Source organism: Biomphalaria glabrata, chromosome 10 (assembly GCF_947242115.1).
Source record: "Biomphalaria glabrata chromosome 10, xgBioGlab47.1, whole genome shotgun sequence".
Taxonomy (NCBI): Eukaryota; Metazoa; Mollusca; class Gastropoda; family Planorbidae; genus Biomphalaria; species Biomphalaria glabrata.
This window is the reverse complement of record NC_074720.1, coordinates 23504316-23526544: the sequence shown is the minus strand read 5'-3', so window position 1 is coordinate 23526544 and position 22229 is coordinate 23504316. Positions and strand designations below refer to the sequence as shown.

Genomic DNA, 22229 nt, shown 5'->3' with positions numbered 1-22229 from the left:
GCTGTGCCACAAGTTCATTAGGTCCAAGTGTGTTTGCTGTGCCACCAGTTCATTAGGTCCAAGTGTGTTTGCTGTGCCACAAGTTCATTAGGTCCGAGTGTGTTTGCTGTGCCACAAGTTCATTAGGTCCAAGTGTGTTTGCTGTGCCACAAGTTCATTAGGTCCAAGTGGGTTTGCTGTGCCACAAGTTCATTAGGTCTGAGTGTGTTTGCTGTGCCACAAGTTCATTAGGTCTGAGTGTGTTTGCTGTGCCACAAGTTCATTAGGTCTGAGTGTGTTTGCTATGCCACAAGTTCATTAGGTCTGAGTCTGTTTGCTGTGCCACCAGTTCATTAGGTCCAAGTGTGTTTGCTGTGCTACAAGTTCATTAGGTCCAAGTGTGTTTGCTGTGCCACCAGTTCATTAGGTCCAAGTGTGTTTGCTGTGCCACAAGTTCATTAGGTCCGAGTGTGTTTGCTGTGCCACAAGTTCATTAGGTCTGAGTGTGTTTGCTGTGCCACAAGTTCATTAGGTCCAAGTGTGTTTGCTGTGCCACAAGCTCATTAGGTCCGAGTGTGTTTGCTGTGCCACAACTTCATTAGGTCCAAGTGTGTTTGCTGTGCCACAAGTTCATTAGGTCCAAGTGTGTTTGCTGTGCCACAAGTTCATTAGGTCCAAGTGTGTTTGCTGTGCCACAAGTTCATTAGGTCCAAGTGTGTTTGCTATGCCACAAGTTCATTAGGTCTGAGTCTGTTTGCTGTGCCACCAGTTCATTAGGTCCAAGTGTGTTTGCTGTGCCACCAGTTCATTAGGTCCAAGTGTGTTTGCTGTGCCACAAGTTCATTAGGTCTGAGTGTGTTTGCTATGCCACCAGTTCATTAGGTCTGAGTCTGTTTGCTGTGCAACCAGTTCATTAGGTCCAAGTGTGTTTGCTGTGCCACAAGTTCATTAGGTTCAAGTGTGTTTGCTGTGCCACCAGTTCATTGGGTCCAAGTGTGTTTGCTGTGCCACAAGTTCATTAGGTCTGAGTGTGTTTGCTGTGCCACAAGTTCATTAGGTCCGAGTGTGTTTGCTGTGCCACAAGTTCATTAGGTCCAAGTGTGTTTGCTGTGCCACAAGTTCATTAGGTCCAAGTTTGTTTGCTGTGCCACAAGTTCATTAGGTCCGAGTGTGTTTGCTGTGCCACAAGTTCATTAGGTCCAAGTGTGTTTGCTGTGCCACAAGTTCATTAGGTCCAAGTGTGTTTGCTGTGCCACAAGTTCATTAGGTCCGAGTGTGTTTGCTGTGCCACAAGTTCATTAGGTCCGAGTGTGTTTGCTGTGCCACAAGTTCATTAGGTCCAAGTGTGTTTGCTGTGCCACAAGTTCATTAGGTCCAAGTGTGTTTGCTGTGCCACAAGTTCATTAGGTCCGAGTGTGTTTGCTGTGCCACAAGTTCATTAGGTCCAAGTGTGTTTGCTGTGCCACCAGTTCATTAGGTCCAAGTGTGTTTGCTGTGCCACAAGTTCATTAGGTGTGAGTCTGTTTGCTGTGCCACCAGTTCATTAGGTCTGAGTGTGTTTGCTGTGCCACAAGTTCATTAGGTTCAAGCGTGTTTGCTGTGCCACCAGTTCATTGGGTCCAAGTGTGTTTGCTATGCCACAAGTTCATTAGGTCCAAGTGTGTTTGCTGTGCCACAAGTTCATTAGGTCCAAGTGTGTTTGCTGTGCCACAAGCTCATTAGGTCCGAGTGTGTTTGCTGTGCCACAACTTCATTAGGTCCAAGTGTGTTTGCTGTGCCACAAGTTCATTAGGTCCAAGTGTGTTTGCTGTGCCACAAGTTCATTAGGTCCAAGTGTGTTTGCTGTGCCACAAGTTCATTAGGTCCAAGTGTGTTTGCTATGCCACAAGTTCATTAGGTCTGAGTCTGTTTGCTGTGCCACCAGTTCATTAGGTCCAAGTGTGTTTGCTGTGCCACCAGTTCATTAGGTCCAAGTGTGTTTGCTGTGCCACAAGTTCATTAGGTCTGAGTGTGTTTGCTATGCCACCAGTTCATTAGGTCTGAGTCTGTTTGCTGTGCAACCAGTTCATTAGGTCCAAGTGTGTTTGCTGTGCCACAAGTTCATTAGGTTCAAGTGTGTTTGCTGTGCCACCAGTTCATTGGGTCCAAGTGTGTTTGCTGTGCCACAAGTTCATTAGGTCCAAGTGTGTTTGCTGTGCCACAAGTTCATTAGGTCCAAGTGTGTTTGCTGTGCCACAAGTTCATTGGGTCCAAGTGTGTTTGCTGTGCCACAAGTTCATTAGGTCCGAGTGTGTTTGCTGTGCCACAAGTTCATTAGGTCCAAGTGTGTTTGCTGTGCCACAAGTTCATTAGGTCCAAGTGTGTTTGCTATGCCACAAGTTCATTAGGTCCAAGTGTGTTTGCTGTGCCACAAGTTCATTAGGTCCAAGTGTGTTTGCTGTGCCACAAGTTCATTAGGTCCAAGTGTGTTTGCTGTGCCACAAGTTCATTAGGTCCAAGTGTGTTTGCTGTGCCACAAGTTCATTAGGTCCAAGTGTGTTTGCTGTGCCACAAGTTCATTAGGTCCAAGTGTGTTTGCTGTGCCACAAGTTCATTAGGTCCGAGTGTGTTTGCTGTGCCACAAGTTCATTAGGTCCAAGTGTGTTTGCTGTGCCACAAGTTCATTAGGTCCAAGTGTGTTTGCTATGCCACAAGTTCATTAGGTCCAAGTGTGTTTGCTGTGCCACAAGTTCATTAGGTCCAAGTGTGTTTGCTGTGCCACAAGTTCATTAGGTCCAAGTGTGTTTGCTGTGCCACAAGTTCATTAGGTCTGAGTGTGTTTGCTGTGCCACAAGTTCATTAGGTCTGAGTGTGTTTGCTGTGCCACAAGTTCATTAGGTCCAAGTGTGTTTGCTGTGCCACAAGTTCATTAGGTCCAAGTGTGTTTGCTGTGCCACAAGTTCATTAGGTCTGAGTGTGTTTGCTGTGCCACAAGTTCATTAGGTCTGAGTGTGTTTGCTGTGCCACAAGTTCATTAGGTCCAAGTGTGTTTGCTGTGCCACAAGTTCATTAGGTCCAAGTGTGTTTGCTATGCCACAAGTTCATTAGGTCCAAGTGTGTTTGCTGTGCCACAAGTTCATTAGGTCCAAGTGTGTTTGCTGTGCCACAAGTTCATTAGGTCTGAGTGTGTTTGCTGTGCCACAAGTTCATTAGGTACAAGTGTGTTTGCTGTGCCACAAGTTCATTAGGTCCAAGTGTGTTTGCTGTGCCACAATATATATATAGCCTATATGCTGTTTATTTTGATCGATATCGATATATTTAAAATACCTTGTACTGGTTTTCAGCCGAAACCATCTCCTGACGATTTTTTTTTCTTTTTGACACACTCGCATCTTAACGCTCTACCTGCAAAGTATGTCAGGGAGAATTTTTTTAGAGCACACAACTTAAAAACACTATTCGACAATGTCGACCCTGGGAAGGTACTGGGCTTTGTCCGGGAGGTGGGGTTGTCTACGATCTGATTTATGAATTGTGAACATATAATATTTACATAAGATTTTTACCAAATTATTAAATTTTTACTACCTTTACTATTTTAACTGTGAATAGACCTTGTTTTTAATGATTTAACTGTATGGAATTTAGCTCTTGTAAAGGAGAGTAATTAATCCTTGAAGGATTAAGGGAACGACATGGCCTAAATTGTGCCGATGTGCCAAAAACTCAAACTCAATCCTGATAAAGCCCCAGCTGCGATGGACAGGACACGTCTTCAGAAACAAGACCGTCGCATCCCTAAACGACTCCTGTGTGGCAAATTAAGGGAAGCAAGCGCTCACAAGGTGGGCAAAGAAAACGCTTCAGAGATATTCTGAAAGCCTTCAGCATTGACCCAGCCACCTGGGAGACAGAAGCACATGACAGAGCATCACGGCGTCGCGCTGTGAAAACTGGCGCACAAATTGCAGAGGACAAGAGAACAGCGCTGGCAGTAGAAAAGCGTCAGAAAAAAAAAAGTCAAATTTTAAAAAAGTGGTCATCATCGAACCACGATGGACGAACTATAGAAGGCCTAACTATGGATATAATTTTTTTTTATCGTATGGGGGTTGAACCTCACCCTCCTGGAATCTTTTGACAGTACTTCACTTTTTTCTTCAAACTTGCTTATATTCTCGCACATAGATCTATACTGTATTAATAAGGCCCAGCGATTTTTATTGGGAGGGGGTTGAACCTTCTCTCGAGTTTTACATGACTTCCATGTCTCACATGCACAAATCACAGTCAGTTGAGATTGTGTTAACTATTAGGGGGTTGAACCTTCTCTCAAGTTTTACATGACTTCCATGTCTCACATGCTTAAATCGCAGTTAGTTGAGATTGTGTTAACTATTAGGATTTTTATCTATCCAGACCAACACTGAACCATAATCTTCAAAAAAAAAAAAAAAAAAAAAATTTAATAAAATACTCTGAAAGACACAAAGATATAGGCACATTCCTCGTCCCATATGCTAGGACAAATTTGTACAAATACTCCTTCTTCCCTGGTGTTATTAGAGCATGGAATGGGTTGCCTTAGCTAGCCAGGAAAACAAGTGACTTGGCAGAATTTAAGTCATTGGTTAATATGCATGACGCGTAGGACGTAATCATCTATTTTTTTGAAGTAACTTCTGTATTACATAAGATAAGATAAGCTTCTTATCGAGTTTTACAAGGTAGAAATAAGACAAGTAAAACAAACTATTACTATTAGATGTATTTTGTAGATCTATTCAAGACCGCACTACAAACAGCGATGTCTTCACTTGTCCTACAGATCTTGAACAAATAGAAAAGTTCACATAATTAGGCAGTGTTATCTCAAGGAATGGAGATGCATATCATGGTGTTGCATGTTGAATTGGAAAGCAGCCTTCTTTCAAAAAGTACGGCCTATCTGAACAAGCAAATCAATTAGCCTAGAGATAAAAAAAAAACCTCCTACTCAATACAATTATTGTTCCAACGGCTTCCTACGCTTCGAGACGTGGAATGTTGAAATGAGGTTGAGCAGTGATGGCTGAGAAGAATCCTACGAATAGCATACCGTGATAATGTTACCAATAAAGAAATCTTTTCCCGCACAGGCATTCGATAAGGAAAGTGGAGACTGAACGTCGATTAACATTTGTGAGACATATCATTAGGCAAGACCAAGCACGTTTACCAAAGTCAGCATTAACATGAAAGCCGAAAAGAGGAACGCAAAAACATGTCCGTCCATGTCTAACATAGCGTCACACCTGATTTTTGTGAGAACAAGCTGGAAAGTGGTTGTGAAAGTAGCCTTAGACTGATTTCTGTTGAGAGAGCTTGTAGCCCTAGGCGTCGAATGGCGCCAGAGGACCCTTAGGCCTTAAGCCTATGTGTTTCTCAACACTACATCCTACGTTCGCCACTCAGCTGGTCAGATAAGATGTTAGGGGGAAGCGCCATAAGCTCACTCAGAGTTGTCCAGGGTGAAGCCCGGCGCCAAGCGTTTTCTACATTTCTGTGCTTCATCATCATCATCATCAAACTCCATTTGAGTGAGGGCTTGAGAGGCTTAAGTCCTTTCTTGCAAAAGCCCTGGACAGAAACCCTGCTGGCTTGCGTAGTGCATACACGTCATCATACAGGTCGATAATTTTTGGTTTCCCAGACCTGTTGAGGCGGATATCAGCAAGTATGGGGCAGTCAAACAGAATATGAGGCACGGTTTCATCTTCTTACCCGCAGCGGGGGCACCTGAATCGAAATTTGGCCATAGCCGTGAGAAATATGAGCCAACAGGACAGTGGTCTGTCCTGCACTGTGCTATAATAGCTTGCTCAGGCCTGGACAGCCTCCACCACGGCAAAGTGAGGTCAGGGCGCCTCATGCGCTCCCAGACTCCGGGCTTCAGAAACTCTTTCTACTGGCGTCTACAATGCATTATTTTTCTCATAATAGGAATAGTACAATCAAATAGAATAAAATTAAGAAGGCTTGGGGCATTCTGATACTAAACGGTGAGAAACATTCGAGGTAGCAATTTTAATTTTTAAAAGTTGCAATTGGAAAAGTGTCACTCGGTGCGGCCCGCACCTCCCCCCCCCCCCCAGTGACGCCACTGGTCCAACTGTCACGCTGGGCAGGGCACGTATCCCGTATGGGGGAAGAAAGTATACCAAAAGCAGTCTTTATTTGTTGAGCTAAAAGGCGCCCCGCGGAAACGCTTCAAATACCAGCTGAGGCGTCAACTTTCCTTAGCTGACATAGAAGAGAACTCCTGGTTGCATGCGGCCTCAGAACGAGACAGCTGGAGGTCACTCACAAAGGCCGCGGGATACACTTTTGACACCAAAGGAAAATCCGCTGCCGAGGACAAACGCAGACGGCGAAAAGAAAATCTTAATCGACCACCGGCGGACAATAGTTATGTTTGCTCTGGGGGTGGCAAAATATGAAGGTCACAGCTGGGGCTGCGAAGCCACGGGAAATACTGCATTCCTCATTTATCTTCGGACTCTAAGCCTTATTACAATATAAGTGCACTGACCTAAAATGTTGGATTGCAATAATAAGTTACAGACCTATATAAGTGTGTATAATGTATATATAATACAGATATCTACCGATATGTTAGAATCACAGACCTATATATAGATCTAGATTTAATGAGCTTCCTGTTTGGCACGAAGTTCGAACATCATAATCATTCTCATCATATTCCATATGATAGATCTAGACTCTATAGACTCTAGATCTATGATATTGATTGATCTAGATTTCTAGATCTTTTAGGGGGTTAAATTAAAAATCTAGATCTAAGTTACAGTTAAGGTATTACTAGATATCTTGAAGTTGATCTAGATCTATGACTCTATTCTATACTCTATAGTATAGTCTACTATACTCTATTACTATAATTAATAATTTAGTATTACTTAGAGTCGACTTAGACTCTATTATAATTAAATTTATAGTAATTATAGAATTATACTATTTAAACTATAAATAATAAATTAGTATAAAAGTGATTAATTTAAAGTCTATTTCTATAAATAATTAGACTAAGTATAATATATACTAGTCTATGTATTATTAGTATTATCTATATAATATATACTGACTATACTAGATCTATATATATATACTCTATGATCTATACTCTATACTGAGAATACTCTAAGTCTCTAGATCTATCATAGACTCTATCATACTGTAGATACATGATTATCATGATGATACTCTACTCTACTCTTAGTAACACTGTCACTCTATGATAATCATGGATGGCTGCCTGGTCATGAGGTTTGCACGCTGAACTGTCGTTCGGATTTATCGACGGTCGAGGGTTCAAACCCTGCCCGCTCTCATCCCCCGTCGTCCTGCGGGAGGTTTGGACTAGGAAGTAAACTATCTTCAACTCTGAAGGAACATCCGAAACATGTAAAACATTTCACAAACAAACAAGCATTTATGATAGATCTTGTTGATGTCCAAGAGCTGAGCCGAAGGCTCTTCGAGCTCTAAGTTTGAAAAAAAACCTGTTTGGACGCCAAACAGTAAAAAAAAACAAGCCTGTGAGAACACAGTTCTGTTTGAGAGAGACCAGAGTCAATGCCTATGTAAAACATTGCTGTTTCCAATGTCTTTGGCCCCGACGCATGCTTGGCTGCACATGGCCGAAGGCCAAGGGCACCGGGAGCCTCCGCCATTTTCCTTCATTGTACCAAGCTAGCTGTGCGGGACCCGCCATTTATGTAACGGTCCCTTTGAGGAACAGCGCATGGATGTGGGACGTGTTTGTGGGGACTTTTTTACAACCCTGACCGTACAATGGGTGGACTCTCGTCTACCCGTGGGCATCCCCACGGGAGTCTTGTGTTGCTACCCATTTAGCCTAGCCACTTCCTCTAATGGCCTTTTCCACGCGAGTGCCACGATGAGGCAGGGCAACGTGCTCGCGTATGATAGATCTAGACTCTACTATAGTTTAATAGTCAGTCTATAGATCTACTCAGCTAAATTGTAACTAAACTACTAACACACTAAAATGATAATTAAATATGATTAAATAATAAATATATAGACATAGACTCTATTATACTTTATAGACTATTAGACTTTTATAGTTTATACGTTATAGAAGACATTATGATTACTAATAGCAAAAGACTCTCTAGACAGTCTAGATCTATATAATACTAAATTAATAGTATTCAATCTATGACTATGAGACACTAGCTAGTCACTAGATTTGACTAGATCTATCTAGAATTCAAGATATAATATTACATAAATTTATATATCTAGACAAAGTCTAGATTGTAGATCTAGAAGAATCTAGATTTTAATTCTACCTCTACATTAATATTTATAATGATTAGATCTAGATCTATTCTATATAATTTAATATTGACTATTAGATATATCTCACTGATCTTTGGACTTGAAGACAAGCCTTGTTATATATATATATATTATAAGTTATAATTAGACGCTCATGATCATGATGTTAATATTATAATATTATTTATTATTAGTCTTAGATAAAGACTACGACTTAGAATAATTATTTATTATAATAATAAATTAAATAATAGAAGAGATTATAGATATAGATCTAGATTTAAAAATAATAATAATATTGTTATAACCCTGCCATGCACACCACCATCCAAGATAGTGCAGAAGGTACGCACTATTAGTGACTAGACTAGGAAGGATGTTGACATTAGAGGAGAAGAGAAAACAATTTTGGCCCAAGTCTAGAGCCGATATGAATATTATGAATATGCTGTGCGCAAGGCAGATGTCCTATGTATTTGTCATGTCTTCATGTAAATAAACATCAATGTCTCGTTGAGTTGCCTCCTTTCAGTTATTACAATATAATTGATATATATCTAGATCTAGTTATGTAGTGACTGAGTCTATATAGATCTAGATCTGTTAATCTAGATCTAGTGACACTACATAACTAGAATGGTCTAGACTCTATAAACTATAAAGTGAATAAAGTCTATATTATATAAATTGTATTATTATCTATATAGAAGAAAATATAGTCTAGATCTAAAATTCTTATCTAGAGTAGGACTAGTAGGAGGAGTAATACAATTCTAGAGTAGATCTATACTTTAAAATTCAAATATAATAACATAATAGATCTAGCAGAATCTAGAGATTAGATATATTATATATATATCTCATGATTAAGTAGGAGTGCAATATTTTATGTGAATACTCAGCACCAGCTGCGACCCATATAGTTTGCCACATCCAACGCAAACATAAACATTATATGCCGGTGGTCGATTTAGATGCTCTTTTCGCCATCTACATCTGTCCTTGGCAGTGGGTTTTCTTTTGTGTATCCTGCGGCCTTTATAAAAACTCTCTGAGCTATCTCATTCTGAAGCCACCTGCAGTCAGATACCTTCTTCTATGTCAGTTAAAGGAAGTTGGTGCCTAAGCTTGTCTTTAAAGTGTCTGTGGGACATCTCTGTTACATCTACCACCTTTCAGCTCACAAAAAAACCCTGCCTTTTGCAAACGCTCATCCCCCCATACGGGATCATAGTGCTTTCTCCAGCGTAACTGTTGGACCATAAGAAGTCCCTCTATAATGTCCATACCAGCATGTTTTAAATGGGGACTTAAGAGACTTTGTTTTGTATTCACCATGTACATTGACATTTAGAACTAAAAGAACACGAAAGCAACTTTTCGAATTGGGAGTCTTGACCTGATCCAAAATAAGTAAATATATCTCCTCAACAAATTATTTTAAACGAGGGAGGCTCGGTCACCTGGTACTGATTAGTCTAGATGTTAGAACTAGAATTAGTCCAGATTTAGATCTAGACTAGATTGACTAGATTCTAGATACAATTCTTACTATATTACTATATCTAGATCTAGCTTCATATTTTACTTAGTCATTTTAATTTAAGTCTTATCTAAGAGTCTTAGTTCATCAATCACTAGGGCTAAATCTATTGAACTTTCTAAATTCTACTTTTAGATTATATTAGGTTAGATCTAGATCTAATTTAATTAAAATTAATTAATAATATACTGTTAATAATCAATAGTATTATACAGTACTAGATTTATAATTATCAGACAGGCAAGGAATATTATGAACAGAATGACAGGAACACAGGTCAGAGCTAAAAAGAATCTTGTCACTAGCAACAAAGAAACACTTGCTTATGAACTTAATGACTTTTTTACTCTCATTTTGACACTAATAATTCTAACAACGAACGACTCAAAGCCTTGCAAGAAGTAACTGTAATTAGAAATAACTAAACAGCAAAAAAGTCAACCCAATGAAAGCTTGTGGGCCTGATGGAATAAAAGGGCGAGTCTTAAAAAAATATGCAGAACAACTGGCTGAACCTATGTAGACATTTTCTATACTTTCCTAAACAACCACGAGATTTCATCCCTGTGGAAATCCTCCGCAATTATACCTGTCCCAAAGGTTGTTAAACCAATGGAAATGAATGACTACAGACCTGTATCACTGACATCAATTGTTTTTAAATGTTTAGAAAAACTCAATACAATTTGCATACCAAAAGGGAAAAGGTGTAGATGATGCTACACTATACATTTTAAATTGTATTTACAAACACTGCGGCTCACACAATACTTATGCAAGAATGATGTCTCTCATCTGCTTTCAACACAATCCAAATCCATTTTATCCTTATCCTTTATAGCTTTTATTGACTTGACCTAGGCGTTTTACCGTATCAGCAGAACTGTCCTGTTTGCCGTATTAGAGAGAACTGGCTGTCCAAGGTACAGAAACTAGTGTCAGCTTTTCATGAAAATGTGCAGGGCACCGTACAGTTTGACAGTTCTGCCTCTAATCCATTCTCCATCAAGAGCGGAGTAAAACAAGGATAAGTTCTGGCTCCAACACTATTCGGCATCTTCTTTTTAGTGGTACTCACCTGTGATTTTAAATCCCTGGAAGATGGAATATATATCCACAGTAGATCCAATGGAAAGCCTTAAAGCAGAAATGAAGAGGCTGTGTATCTTGAATAGGGAACTGCTGTTCGCAGATGATGTGGCACTCATATCTCACTCACAAAAAGGATTGCAGAGGCTTGTGAATGCTCTGACAGATGCTTGTCAAGAGTTTAGCTTTACAATAAGCCTCTCCAAGACCGAAATGATCAAATCCTGGCACAAGATGTCGCAGAAATACCAGTGATATGTATTGGAAATCACACACTTACAGTGGTGCAGGAATTCACATACTTGGGAACAATAATAGCCAGCAACCTATATTTAGACACTGAGGTGACAAAAATATAAGGAAAGGCTTCTGCAGCAATGGCAAAACTCTCCAAGCACGTCTGGGAAAATACAGAATTGACTATGGCAACCAAAATCCTAGTCTACAATGCCTGCGTTCTGAGCACATTTCTTTATGGCAGTGAGAGCTTGGCAACTTACATGCGTCAGGAACACAGATTAAATTTTCCACAATGTGCATCTCCTGGAGGGATCATGTCTCAAACCGGGATGTTCTGAAACGGGCCAATATGCACAGCATCTATGCTCTTCTTACACAGTCATGTCACTCGCATGCCAGATAGAAGAATCTCTCAAGACATCCTATACGCTGAGCTTGCAGAGGTAGTCAGACTTAAGGACGCCCAAGACTAACCTACAAAAATGTCTGTAAGCGAGACATGAAAGTCACGGGCATCGAACAAATAATGTGGGAGGAGATAGCCCAAGACCAGACAGCATGGAGACAGACTGTACGTGTTGGTACAAACTTCACAGAGTGCAAAGAAACAAAGCTGCATCAGTCAAGAGAAAGTAAAAGAAAGCTGCCCTGTCAGCTAGCCCTAGGACAGATGCATATACATGCATGAACTGGGGCAAACTCTGCCGCTCGAGAATTGGCTTGATCAGTCACACCAGATTCTGCCCCGTTTCAAGACGAAACCAAAGCCAGTGATTCACCTGGGTGCATCCATTGTCTTCCGAGACATGAGGAGCCATATATATATATCCTTATTTAAAAACTGAAAGCAATGAAGATAAGTACACATATATAATTCTATGGGCTAATGAATTTTTGACACTGAGACCTCAGAGAGTTAGGGTTAACAGCACAGTATCTAACATGTATTGTTAATACAGAAGCACCCCAAGAAGCTGTGACATCGACATTGTGGTACATTCTATATTCCAATGATCTTCAAGCATTTAGTCCTTTTTGTTTCTTAAAGTTTGCAGATGACGTGTGGCTCTTCTTGTCCTGCTCTTAGAGAGCGCGGACGTAAATCATTATTTAAGAGAAATAAATGATATTGAAAAATACTGTAGTGACAATTTTTAATATTGAATGTCATAAAACTAAAGAAATGATTATCAACTTCTGAAAGGAAAAGAAAGAAAATGATATTGTTTCAGTAGCTGGGGGAGAGCATAGAAATAGTTCAAAGCTTTAAGTACCTTGGAACTGTGTTAGGCAATAAAATTAAATTTGATTGAAAACACAGATTACATCACCAAAAAAGGGCAAATTAAGGTGACTAAGAAGAATGTCATCCTTTAATGTTAAAAGTGTGTTAAAACAGCCTAACTGGACTGTACTGTTTGACCTTGGTAGTTAAAAACAGTCAAATAAAAGCAGTAGCCAATATAAAACCCAAAAGAAAAATCTTACTCTGGAACAAATGCAACCTAACACAATTATACCAAACAGCATTAAACTTTCAACATTCTTATCAGAAAAAGACATTGATGACCTCTGGAATTTCATTAAAAGCCAACTTAAAACATTATAGAAAATCAAATGCCAACTAAATAATCATGAAACAAAATAAATAATTGCTGGTTTAATAATAATTTAAAGAAATTTTGCAAACAGAAGGAAAACCTATATAGAAAATTTAAAGCAACTAAGGCAGAAAGAGTTTACAATAAGTATATTAAATTTAAACACCTAACCCAAATAGTCAGCAGACAACTGCAGAGTGAATACATAAACAGTATGATATATAACAACAAAAATAAAAACTTATAGTCGTATATAAAATTTAAGAAAACTTAATGCAAAATGATAATGAAACTAAAGCTAACATTCTAAATAAATAATTTGCATCAGCATTCTCAACCCTAGGAGACAAAGACATATTACTGAATTTGAACCAAGTCGAAAACATAGGAGATATAAATATACAAGAAAAGGGGATCCAAAAATAATAATAATAAACCAAATAAAGCATCTGGACCTGATGGTATTTCAGCTAGATTACTCAAAGAACTAAGCAATGAGCTAGCACCAGTGTTCATAATACTTTTTCATTCTTAATCAGGGCAAAGCACCAAGAGACTGGAAAGAAGATAACATCCCTCCCGTATTTAAAAATGTAGAAAAATCTGACCCAGGAAATTACATACCAGTATCAATGAAAAATCCTAGAAAACATAATATGTAGCAACATGATAAACCACTTAGACAAACACAATGTCCTTACTTCCTACCAACATGGCTTTAGGAAATATAGATCATGTGTAATATCTTTAGTAAAATCATAAAATTTAGAGACCCTTAAAAGTAAAGTAGTAATTATACATAAAACACTGAACCATAGTTTTGAAATACTAAAACAAAACCTACTTCAGACTTCAGACACAAATATAAAGGCACATTCCTTGTTCCTTTTGCTAGGACAACTTTGTACAAATACTTCTTCTTCCCTAGTGTTATTAGAGCATGGAATGGGTTGCTTGAGTCAATCATGAAAACCAATGACTTGTCAGAGTTAAAGTCATTGATTAACATACATGACTAGATTGACATAGGACATAATCATCTTATTTGAAGTAACATCTGTAGTTTAAAAGATAAGAGAGTAAAAGTTGCTGATATTTTTTTCCTTCTCAATTTCTATATTTTATCTCTAGGCTATTTCTGTTTTTTTTTGTTTTTTTTTAATAATCATTTAATTTCAACGTAATCAACACGTTTGACTTTATTTCTTCACAGTTCAAATTAAGATTACTAAAAGAGTTGGAATAATTTAAAGCATCTCCTAGTCTGGTGGTGTTCTCAATATGCCTAAAACAAAAATTCAAAGACAGTTACAAAAACTATCAACAGTCAGCGCAGCTATGACCTGTCACTCGTCACCTTTAGTTCAGGGAGTATTCACTAACCAGGCTACATCCCCCACCATATCCAGAACATCATTGTCCATGACTGAAACACCAATGCTTGCTAATATTGTGACCTCTCCAGATTCAGGTTTCTCTTCCCCAACATGGCATTGCAATCCTACAGACTCCACTCCCAACACAGTAGGACACAAATCTCTTCCTAGACGATTAAATCAGGATTTTACTGCAGGTTATATATTCTTATTTGTATTTGATTTTCATAATCAAGATGCATTTTAAAATCCTTTTTCATCTCTATTTATATTCTATATAAGTATTGTTAGCTTCAAAATGATTTTATTACATCCAAGTGATATGATATTGTATGTTTCTGTAAGAGTTGATTTCATTCATTAGTTGCTGCTCAAATTAGATTGGAGAACTTCTTGTCAACAACGAAACAAAATCAGGATTTCCTAAGATCTGAGAGTTCAACAGAGTCTGGTGCTGATCCACATCAGGTTAGTCAAAGTTTTTTTTTTTTCTTTAACATTTTGTGCCTAAAACTTTTATTTACTAGTACAATGAACAGTACCATAGTTCAAAGCTAAATTTTAAAATGATCCTTTCAGCTCTCCACCAGATCTGCACTTTTAGAGCGACCAATGTATTCCTATATGGATCTGATCAAGATGGCCATCCTCTCATCCAAAGATGGTGAAATGACTTTTCAGGAAATCATTTCTTGGATTGAAACACAGTTTCCATTTTTTAAATATAAGGCTAAAGAGAGTTGGAAGGTAGCAATGTATTCAGTTTTTGTGTTGAGCAGTGATTCTCCTTTTCTTGTCTGTAGTTGACAGGGATCACAGATTCTTTAACTAGTTTGTATTTGTGTTTCTATTATCCGCAGAACTCAGTGCGACACAATCTGTCCCTACATGCTGATTTTATGAAAATTGAAGGCAAAAAGAAAGGAGCTAAATGGAAACTAGCTGATTATGCTAGAAAATATCACATGAAGCTTCCTAAAACCCAATGTGAGTGTTGATTCCATTAGGCTTTTAAAGGCGCTTTTTTCATTAGTGCTAAGTTTATTATTATTTGTGTTACAGGTCGCTATTTATTTAATGCTGTGGAAACTAAATAAACTAGTTTCTCATCACTGTCTTGGCGTACACAAAACACAATAATACATTTTTCATGATTCTTGTCAACATTTGAATATCCAGCTTTTTTTTTTTTAAGGTATGCACTTGCCTGTCTAATTGTTCAATAACCAAAATGATTAAAATAAGTAAGACTGCCTCTTGGCTTTTATTCATCAGCTGTCACCCTCAAATGTAATAGCTTCTAAAATGTTTGTCTTTGCACTGACTTCTGTGGCTGTTGTTGGTGAGATGAACAAACTTTCTTGAATTACTTTGATAAGTAACTCACTATAAAAGGTTTTCAAAATTTTTAAGTCCTGGAAGGTAAAAATTTCAGACTTTGGTTTATTCTGTGGGATCTAATTGAATAAGTACTAACTTATAATTTAGAAAAAAATTTCTAGAGTAGTAATTTAGCTCTGGAGCTAGTTACTTAAAAAGTTTAGTAGTCTTCAATACTTTTCTGTAGACTGGATAAGACATCGATGTGGACTCCAAATATAAGACACTGTTGAAATAAGGGCAAATGTAGGTCCATTAAACTTTGGGAAGTGGAAATCTAATTTGTTTGGTACAAAAGATAAATATTTGCCAGCTAAAAGATTAATAGATGGGTACTGATGCAGAAATCATATTTTTGGATGTAATCGTTTAAGCACAACGCCACTAGGCTTACTGACTTACCTTCAGGTAAATAAACACCTCCACCGTCTTCGCCTTGGTGCTGTTCCACAGCCCAAGATATTCTTTTGAAATAAATAGACCCTAAGGCCACAAAGCTACTGCACGCATCTACCAATCTGTGACACATTTCATTGCAAATACTGATGGGTCAGCTTCAGTAAACTCTGGAATAACCAGCTACAGAGTTTGCATGGATTTCCCCAGCTTTGACTATGTCAAACTTCATGGTCCTTGCGGTAATATCTTTGATGGAGGTAACATTTTTGTTGAAAGCAATTGACTCCTGAGAGAGGCAGCAGACAGCAACACAGAATGTCATATTTGCAATATACAGACGCCATCATGGTGGAGCAACCATTCAAAAAATAGATGTTGAAAAATGGTTTCAGTGTTAAGACAAATAAAAAGACTCTAGAAAAGTCTGGGAGCGAATGAGGCGCCCTGACTGGACCTTCCTATGATATGGGCCAAAAAGGCCTCAACAAGTTATGGTGGATTGTGCAGGTTGTATCATTGTCCTTTATTGTTTTGAATAGGTGAAGTCAAACTTCACTTACTCAGCTTTGGGAAGGAAGTAGATATTGTGTCTTTGTAATTTTGATTTAATGTTTTCCAATCAAGAGGCTGAGAAAGACACATGCTCTAGACTTTTACGGAAACACACATGATTTCCCATAATTCTATGGTGTAATAGTTGGGACACCATTTCCTAAGTCAGTCCTATCCTTGGTGTAATCTTTTGCCTTTCTTACTTTTCTTTTTCACATACAGAGTATATCATAAATTTATTTTTTTTTGAGCTGTCTATTTTTGAAATGGATATATCTGCACTGTAAAATAAACTATCATTTTCTTATTGATATTTTCAGATGTAACAAAAAAAACTCAAGTACCTAATGTGAGCACCACCTCAAAAAAAGGTGAGTTTTCTCTAGTCACACAAGTAATCAAATAGATGAATGTTCAAATAAGTGAAATCTCTGTTCTGAGCAGTGCCCAGCACAATTTAACCAATGTTTAGGAAAACCATGACATAATCAGCTTTTTATCATAATCAACAGCCTTGAAAACATGAATATTAGTAATTCTAAATCATTTTGATTGTGTGTATCATTACTCCTACTACATTTTAACTTGTTCTCTTGTTATGTAACTTTCATCATTTCTGGAAAAGGTTCTCAACAAAACAACAAACATTTTTTTAGCAACATTTATTTGGCTGTTGGCTTATGTTTTTTTTTTCGTTTTTTTTTTTTTTTTTTTTTCATTTTTGTTATTGATAATACACATACTAAATATTGTTTTTATCTCTGATTTACATGAGATTTTATAATACAGTAAAAAAAACTCAAAACTACTACATTTTATCAGTCGTAGTTACAAAATGCTAAAAATAATAGTAAAATTGCCTTGTAATAATTTTATAATTTAGAGTAATGAACAGCAATTTACACTATTAATTTCATTAGTTTCATAGATACAATTTTGCTTGCATCTCTCCTGTATCACTGATTTGTATTACTTACTAGGTCCAAATCTAGGTTATCAAAAATATAAAGTACAAAGTAAGGCTTAGGTATGTATGTATGTCCCAAATAAAAATCAAAACTCTTTGACCAATCTTGATAAAACTTGGCATAAATGTTCCTTAGATCATGGCGGAGACCATAGTGTATGTTTAATGTCCCTCCCACAACCCGATGGCCCTAAAACTAAAAAAGACAAAAAGTACCTAATTGTATCTCTGTTAAAGGACTACTTTTTAACAAATTGGGTAAAGCCGTTATCATAGTATCATTTGATATGAATATGTTATTTTTAAGTTTAATACATACTAGAAAAAGTGCTTACGGGATAGTGATGCAGCAGGCTTTCCCTCCACCCAGCAAGGGGGACTGGGGGAACGCTGTAAGCTGCCTCAGTGGGTCCTGGCCTATAGCATTTTTATGCAATCTGAACTTCAGAAATTCTTTCTCTTGTTTATGATTCCTTTTTCTCATAGTAAGAGGAGCAGATATCAAAAAAATTATTGAAGTGTTATTCGCAGGTCTAATTAAGTCTAATAAATATGGAGGCAGTGCATTTTTGCATCATTTTGACATAAGAAATATGAAAGAAAAAAACGTTTGTGGATAATTTTGAAATGTCTACTTCAAAAGTTGGCTTGATATTGTTGCAGACCTCTCTTGTGAAAATGGTACCGGTATACATTTTTATAGGTCCTTATTAGAAGATGAAACAATGTTGCTAACTAAAAATGTTTTAATAATATTTTAATATAATAATAATAATCAAACATGGAATAATATTTACAATTCAAAGAAAACCCTTCCTTGATTAATAAATTAACTGGCTTCGCCCTCCCCTCCCCCCTCTTTTGTCATGACATTCTCCTTATTCTGAGCCAGATTGGTTCTTGATGTTTTGTTTTTTTCTCCCACAGGTCTCAAGCCCATTTTGCCAAAAGCTAATTTTGCTCTTGTTCCTCTTACATCACTTGGACATCAAATTTTGCAATCTTCTTCTCACCTTTCCCCCTCTTTTGGACATAACCTTTTGCCACAAAGTAGGCCAATTGCATCCCTTGGCCATCAAATGTTTTCATCATCAACTCAGCCTATGTCCCCTTTTCCTCAGCAGATCCAGTCATCAATTAGGCCTTCAGCCTCAGTTGGTTCCATAGCCTCACTTGAATCTTTAACTGGTTCTGTGGTTTTGGTTGGGTCAACAGTTGGTCAAAAAAGCTCTCTTGGATCATTAGCATCCCATGGATCATCATCTGGTGTTGTAACCTCCCTTGGATCATCATCTGGTGTTGTAACCTCCCTTGGATCATCATCTGGTGTTGTAACCTCCCTTGGATCATCATCTGGTGTTGTAACCTCCCTTGGATCATCTGATTCCATTTCTTTGCTTACTTCCCCAACAGTTACTAAAGCTCCACAAAGTCAAGAGTCAGTATCTGCTCATCGTCCCAATTTTAAACAGCAGACTGGAAAAGTGTCTTCAGTAAGCCATCCAAGAATCATACTAGGAAAAAGTAGAAAGTCATCTAGACAGCGTCAGAAAGTCACAACAAGCCAAACTTCTTTTGATAACAGGAAGTCTTTGCTGAATGGCTCTAAATATGCAGCATTGGAACCGATTGATATACAAATCTTGGATGGGGACAGTAAACAAGAGACCAAAATTGTTTTTCATTTAAAGACCGCTAAAAACAGTGTTTCTGAAAATCAGTTTTTCACTTCAAGTGTAGACATGTTAAGTCCAACATTTAGTCCACATTCAGAAAGATATTCAGTAGAAAACAATTTGCCTAATGAAGGGCAAAAGAATATGTCTACTACTGGAAACAGATTAACATTAGCTCCTGCCTGTGATTGCAGAATTAAGAAATCCAATAAACAAATGTATTACTCAGAAAGAAGACTTTGTTGCAATACAGAAAATGAGCCTAAATGCAAAAAACTGAAACTAGGGGAAAGCTCTCTCAAAGGTCTACCTCTTATGAGCATAGAAAATATCTCAAACAGTATTAAGGATACTCATCAGATAGCAACTCCTGTTGTCCTCAAAGAAAACAGAAATAGTTTCAACTCAGCCAGAAATGATCGCAGTCTAATTGTTTCTACTCAACAAGTAGACATTGGACACAAAAATACCAGATCACGCAGGAAACAAATTCTTGTTCAGCGCACACCTGATGTTTCTCCTCCAAAAATAATTAGTTCATCTGATTACAATAAACAAGAAACTGATTTAAATATGATTCTAAATCCATCCACCAGTTCTGTGTTATCAAATGAAAGAATCATAAATCCAGAGCATTGTTCCATTACTCCTCCTGCTGGTGGGGGGAGATTTATGTCCTCCACCCCTAACCCTAGCCCCAAGGAGTATAGAATGACATATTTCCTGGATGTTACACCAGACCAGCCTGTTTCTTTCAATCAAAGTCTCAGTCCACAGAACCAACCCATTTTGTTAAATGATATTCCTTTAAACCCACAAAGTCAACAAAATTCTTTTAATGATATTCCCAATGACAGTGCTTATAATCAACATATTTCAAATGTACTAGACACAAGTCTTCCAGATGCTATCTCATTAGACATAAGTTTATTAGACAGTATCGAGACTTATTTGAATGGTAATTTGAATGAATCTTTTCAAACATCCCGTTTCTCACTAACACAAGATTTAACTAAACATTGTTTTTAAAGCGCATAATTATTTATGTTGCTAAACTAGGTGCCAAATAAATGTCTCTAATATAACAGCCTTAGAACACACACTCTTGTGATATCATGAACATTGCTTAGCAACCTCTGCTATTTACTGACAATGTATTGATAGGTTTTGACAAGTACTGAAAATGTGTAATATACTGTGAAACTATTTGACAACTAGGTTGGACATTACTACAAGACGACTATCACATTCCCTGTATCATGTCATCTTAAATGTAGTAGATATATATATACATGTAACTGTATACTGTTGAGTACATATGGATTAAAGGAATGCTTTCACCAACTGGAAATATGCTTATTTTGCTACTTTGATTTAGTTGATCAAACTGACTGGCAGAATGGAGACAAATATTCTTAGCATAATTTAATTAAAAACAACAAAAGTATTCAAGATGTTGATATAGAGCATTTTTAGTTAGGCAAATTGCATTGATTTTATTCATTGCATTTTTAGTTAGGCAAATTGCATTGATTTTATTCATTGCATTTTTAGTTAGGCAAATTGCATTAATTTTATTCACTCTTAAATCCTGTAGATCGACAAAATATGTATAAGAACCATTAAACCAATGCTAAATATACTACACTTACATCATGTGTTGACTTTTTACTCAAACAACAACATAAGCCAATTTGAATAATATTAAAGTGATTTATGTAACTATTGTTATCATTTATATATATACCCAAACTTACAAAAAGTGTTAATTAGCATTGCTTATTCTGCTCTGTTCTCCTTGTTACTTTAACCTGCTCAATTGGCTATGTTCTCTCTCCATGCTACTTTAACCTGCTCATTCTGATCTGTTCTCTCTCCATGTTACTTTAACCTACTCATTCTGCCCTGTTCTTTTTCCATGCTACTTTAACCTGCTCATTCTGCCCTGTTCTTTTTCCATACTACTTTAACCTGCTCATTCTGATCTGTTCTCTCTCCATGTTACTTTAACCTGCTCATTCTGCCCTGTTCTTTTTCCATGTTACTTTAACCTGCTCATTCTGCCCTGTTCTTTTTCCATGCTACTTTAACCTGCTCATTCTGATCTGTTCTCTTTCCATGCTACTTTAACCTGCTCATTCTGCCCTGTTCTTTTTCCATGCTACTTTAACCTGCTCATTCTGCCCTGTTCTTTTTCCATGCTACTTTAACCTGCTCATTCTGATCTGTTCTCTTTCCATGCTACTTTAACCTGCTCATTCTGTTCTGTTCTTTTTCCATGTTACTTTAACCTGCTCATTCTGCCCTGTTCTTTTTCCATGCTACTTTAACCTGCTCATTCTGATCTGTTCTTTTTCCATGCTACTTTAACCTGCTCATTCTGCCCTGTTCTTTTTCCATGTTACTTTAACCTGCTCATTCTGCCCTGTTCTTTTTCCATGCTACTTTAACCTGCTCATTCTGATCTGTTCTCTTTCCATGCTACTTTAACCTGCTCATTCTGCCCTGTTCTTTTTCCATGCTACTTTAACCTGCTCATTCTGATCTGTTCTCTTTCCATGCTACTTTAACCTGCTCATTCTGTTCTGTTCTTTTTCCATGCTACTTTAACCTGCTCGTTCTGTTCTTTTTCCATGCTACTTTAACCTGCTCATTCTGTTCTGTTCTTTTTCCATGCTACTTTAACCTGCTCATTCTGATCTGTTCTCTTTCCATGTTACTTTAACCTGCTCATTCTGCCCTGTTCTTTTTCCATGCTACTTTAACCTGCTCATTCTGCCCTGTTCTTTTTCCATGCTACTTTAACCTGCTCATTCTGATCTGTTCTCTTTCCATGTTACTTTAACCTGCTAATTCTGTTCTGTTCTTTTTCCATGCTACTTTAACCTGCTCATTCTGTTCTGTTCTTTTTCCATGCTACTTTAACCTGCTCATTCTGTCCTGTTCTTTTTCCATGCTACTTTAACCTGCTCATTCTGATCTGTTCTCTTTCCATGTTACTTTAACCTGCTCATTCTGTTCTGTTCTTATTGTTCTCTATGCCACCGGTATCCTAACTTGTTCAATGTACTGTGCTCT

At 37.6% G+C, this 22229-nt stretch overlaps 1 protein-coding gene across 2 annotated transcripts; it reads left to right on the top strand.

Annotated features, from left to right (window-relative positions):
• The first annotated feature begins 6601 nt into the window (after positions 1-6601).
• On the top strand, positions 6602-20802 carry LOC106074610 (uncharacterized). Of its 2 annotated transcripts, XM_056045036.1 has the most exons (8): positions 6602-6816; positions 8662-8819; positions 14015-14374; positions 14542-14645; positions 14757-14924; positions 15038-15164; positions 16829-16879; positions 18403-20802. In XM_056045036.1, the coding sequence occupies exons 3-8, from the start codon at positions 14083-14085 to the stop codon at positions 20178-20180; spliced, it is 2520 nt and encodes an 839-aa protein (XP_055901011.1). In that variant the 5' UTR covers positions 6602-6816; positions 8662-8819; positions 14015-14082; the 3' UTR covers positions 20181-20802. The 2 variants fall into 2 exon arrangements, with proteins under 2 accessions (XP_055901011.1, XP_055901010.1); XM_056045035.1 differs by lacking the exon at positions 8662-8819 and having other exon boundaries at positions 6603-6816.
• Positions 20803-22229: the final 1427 nt, after the last annotated feature.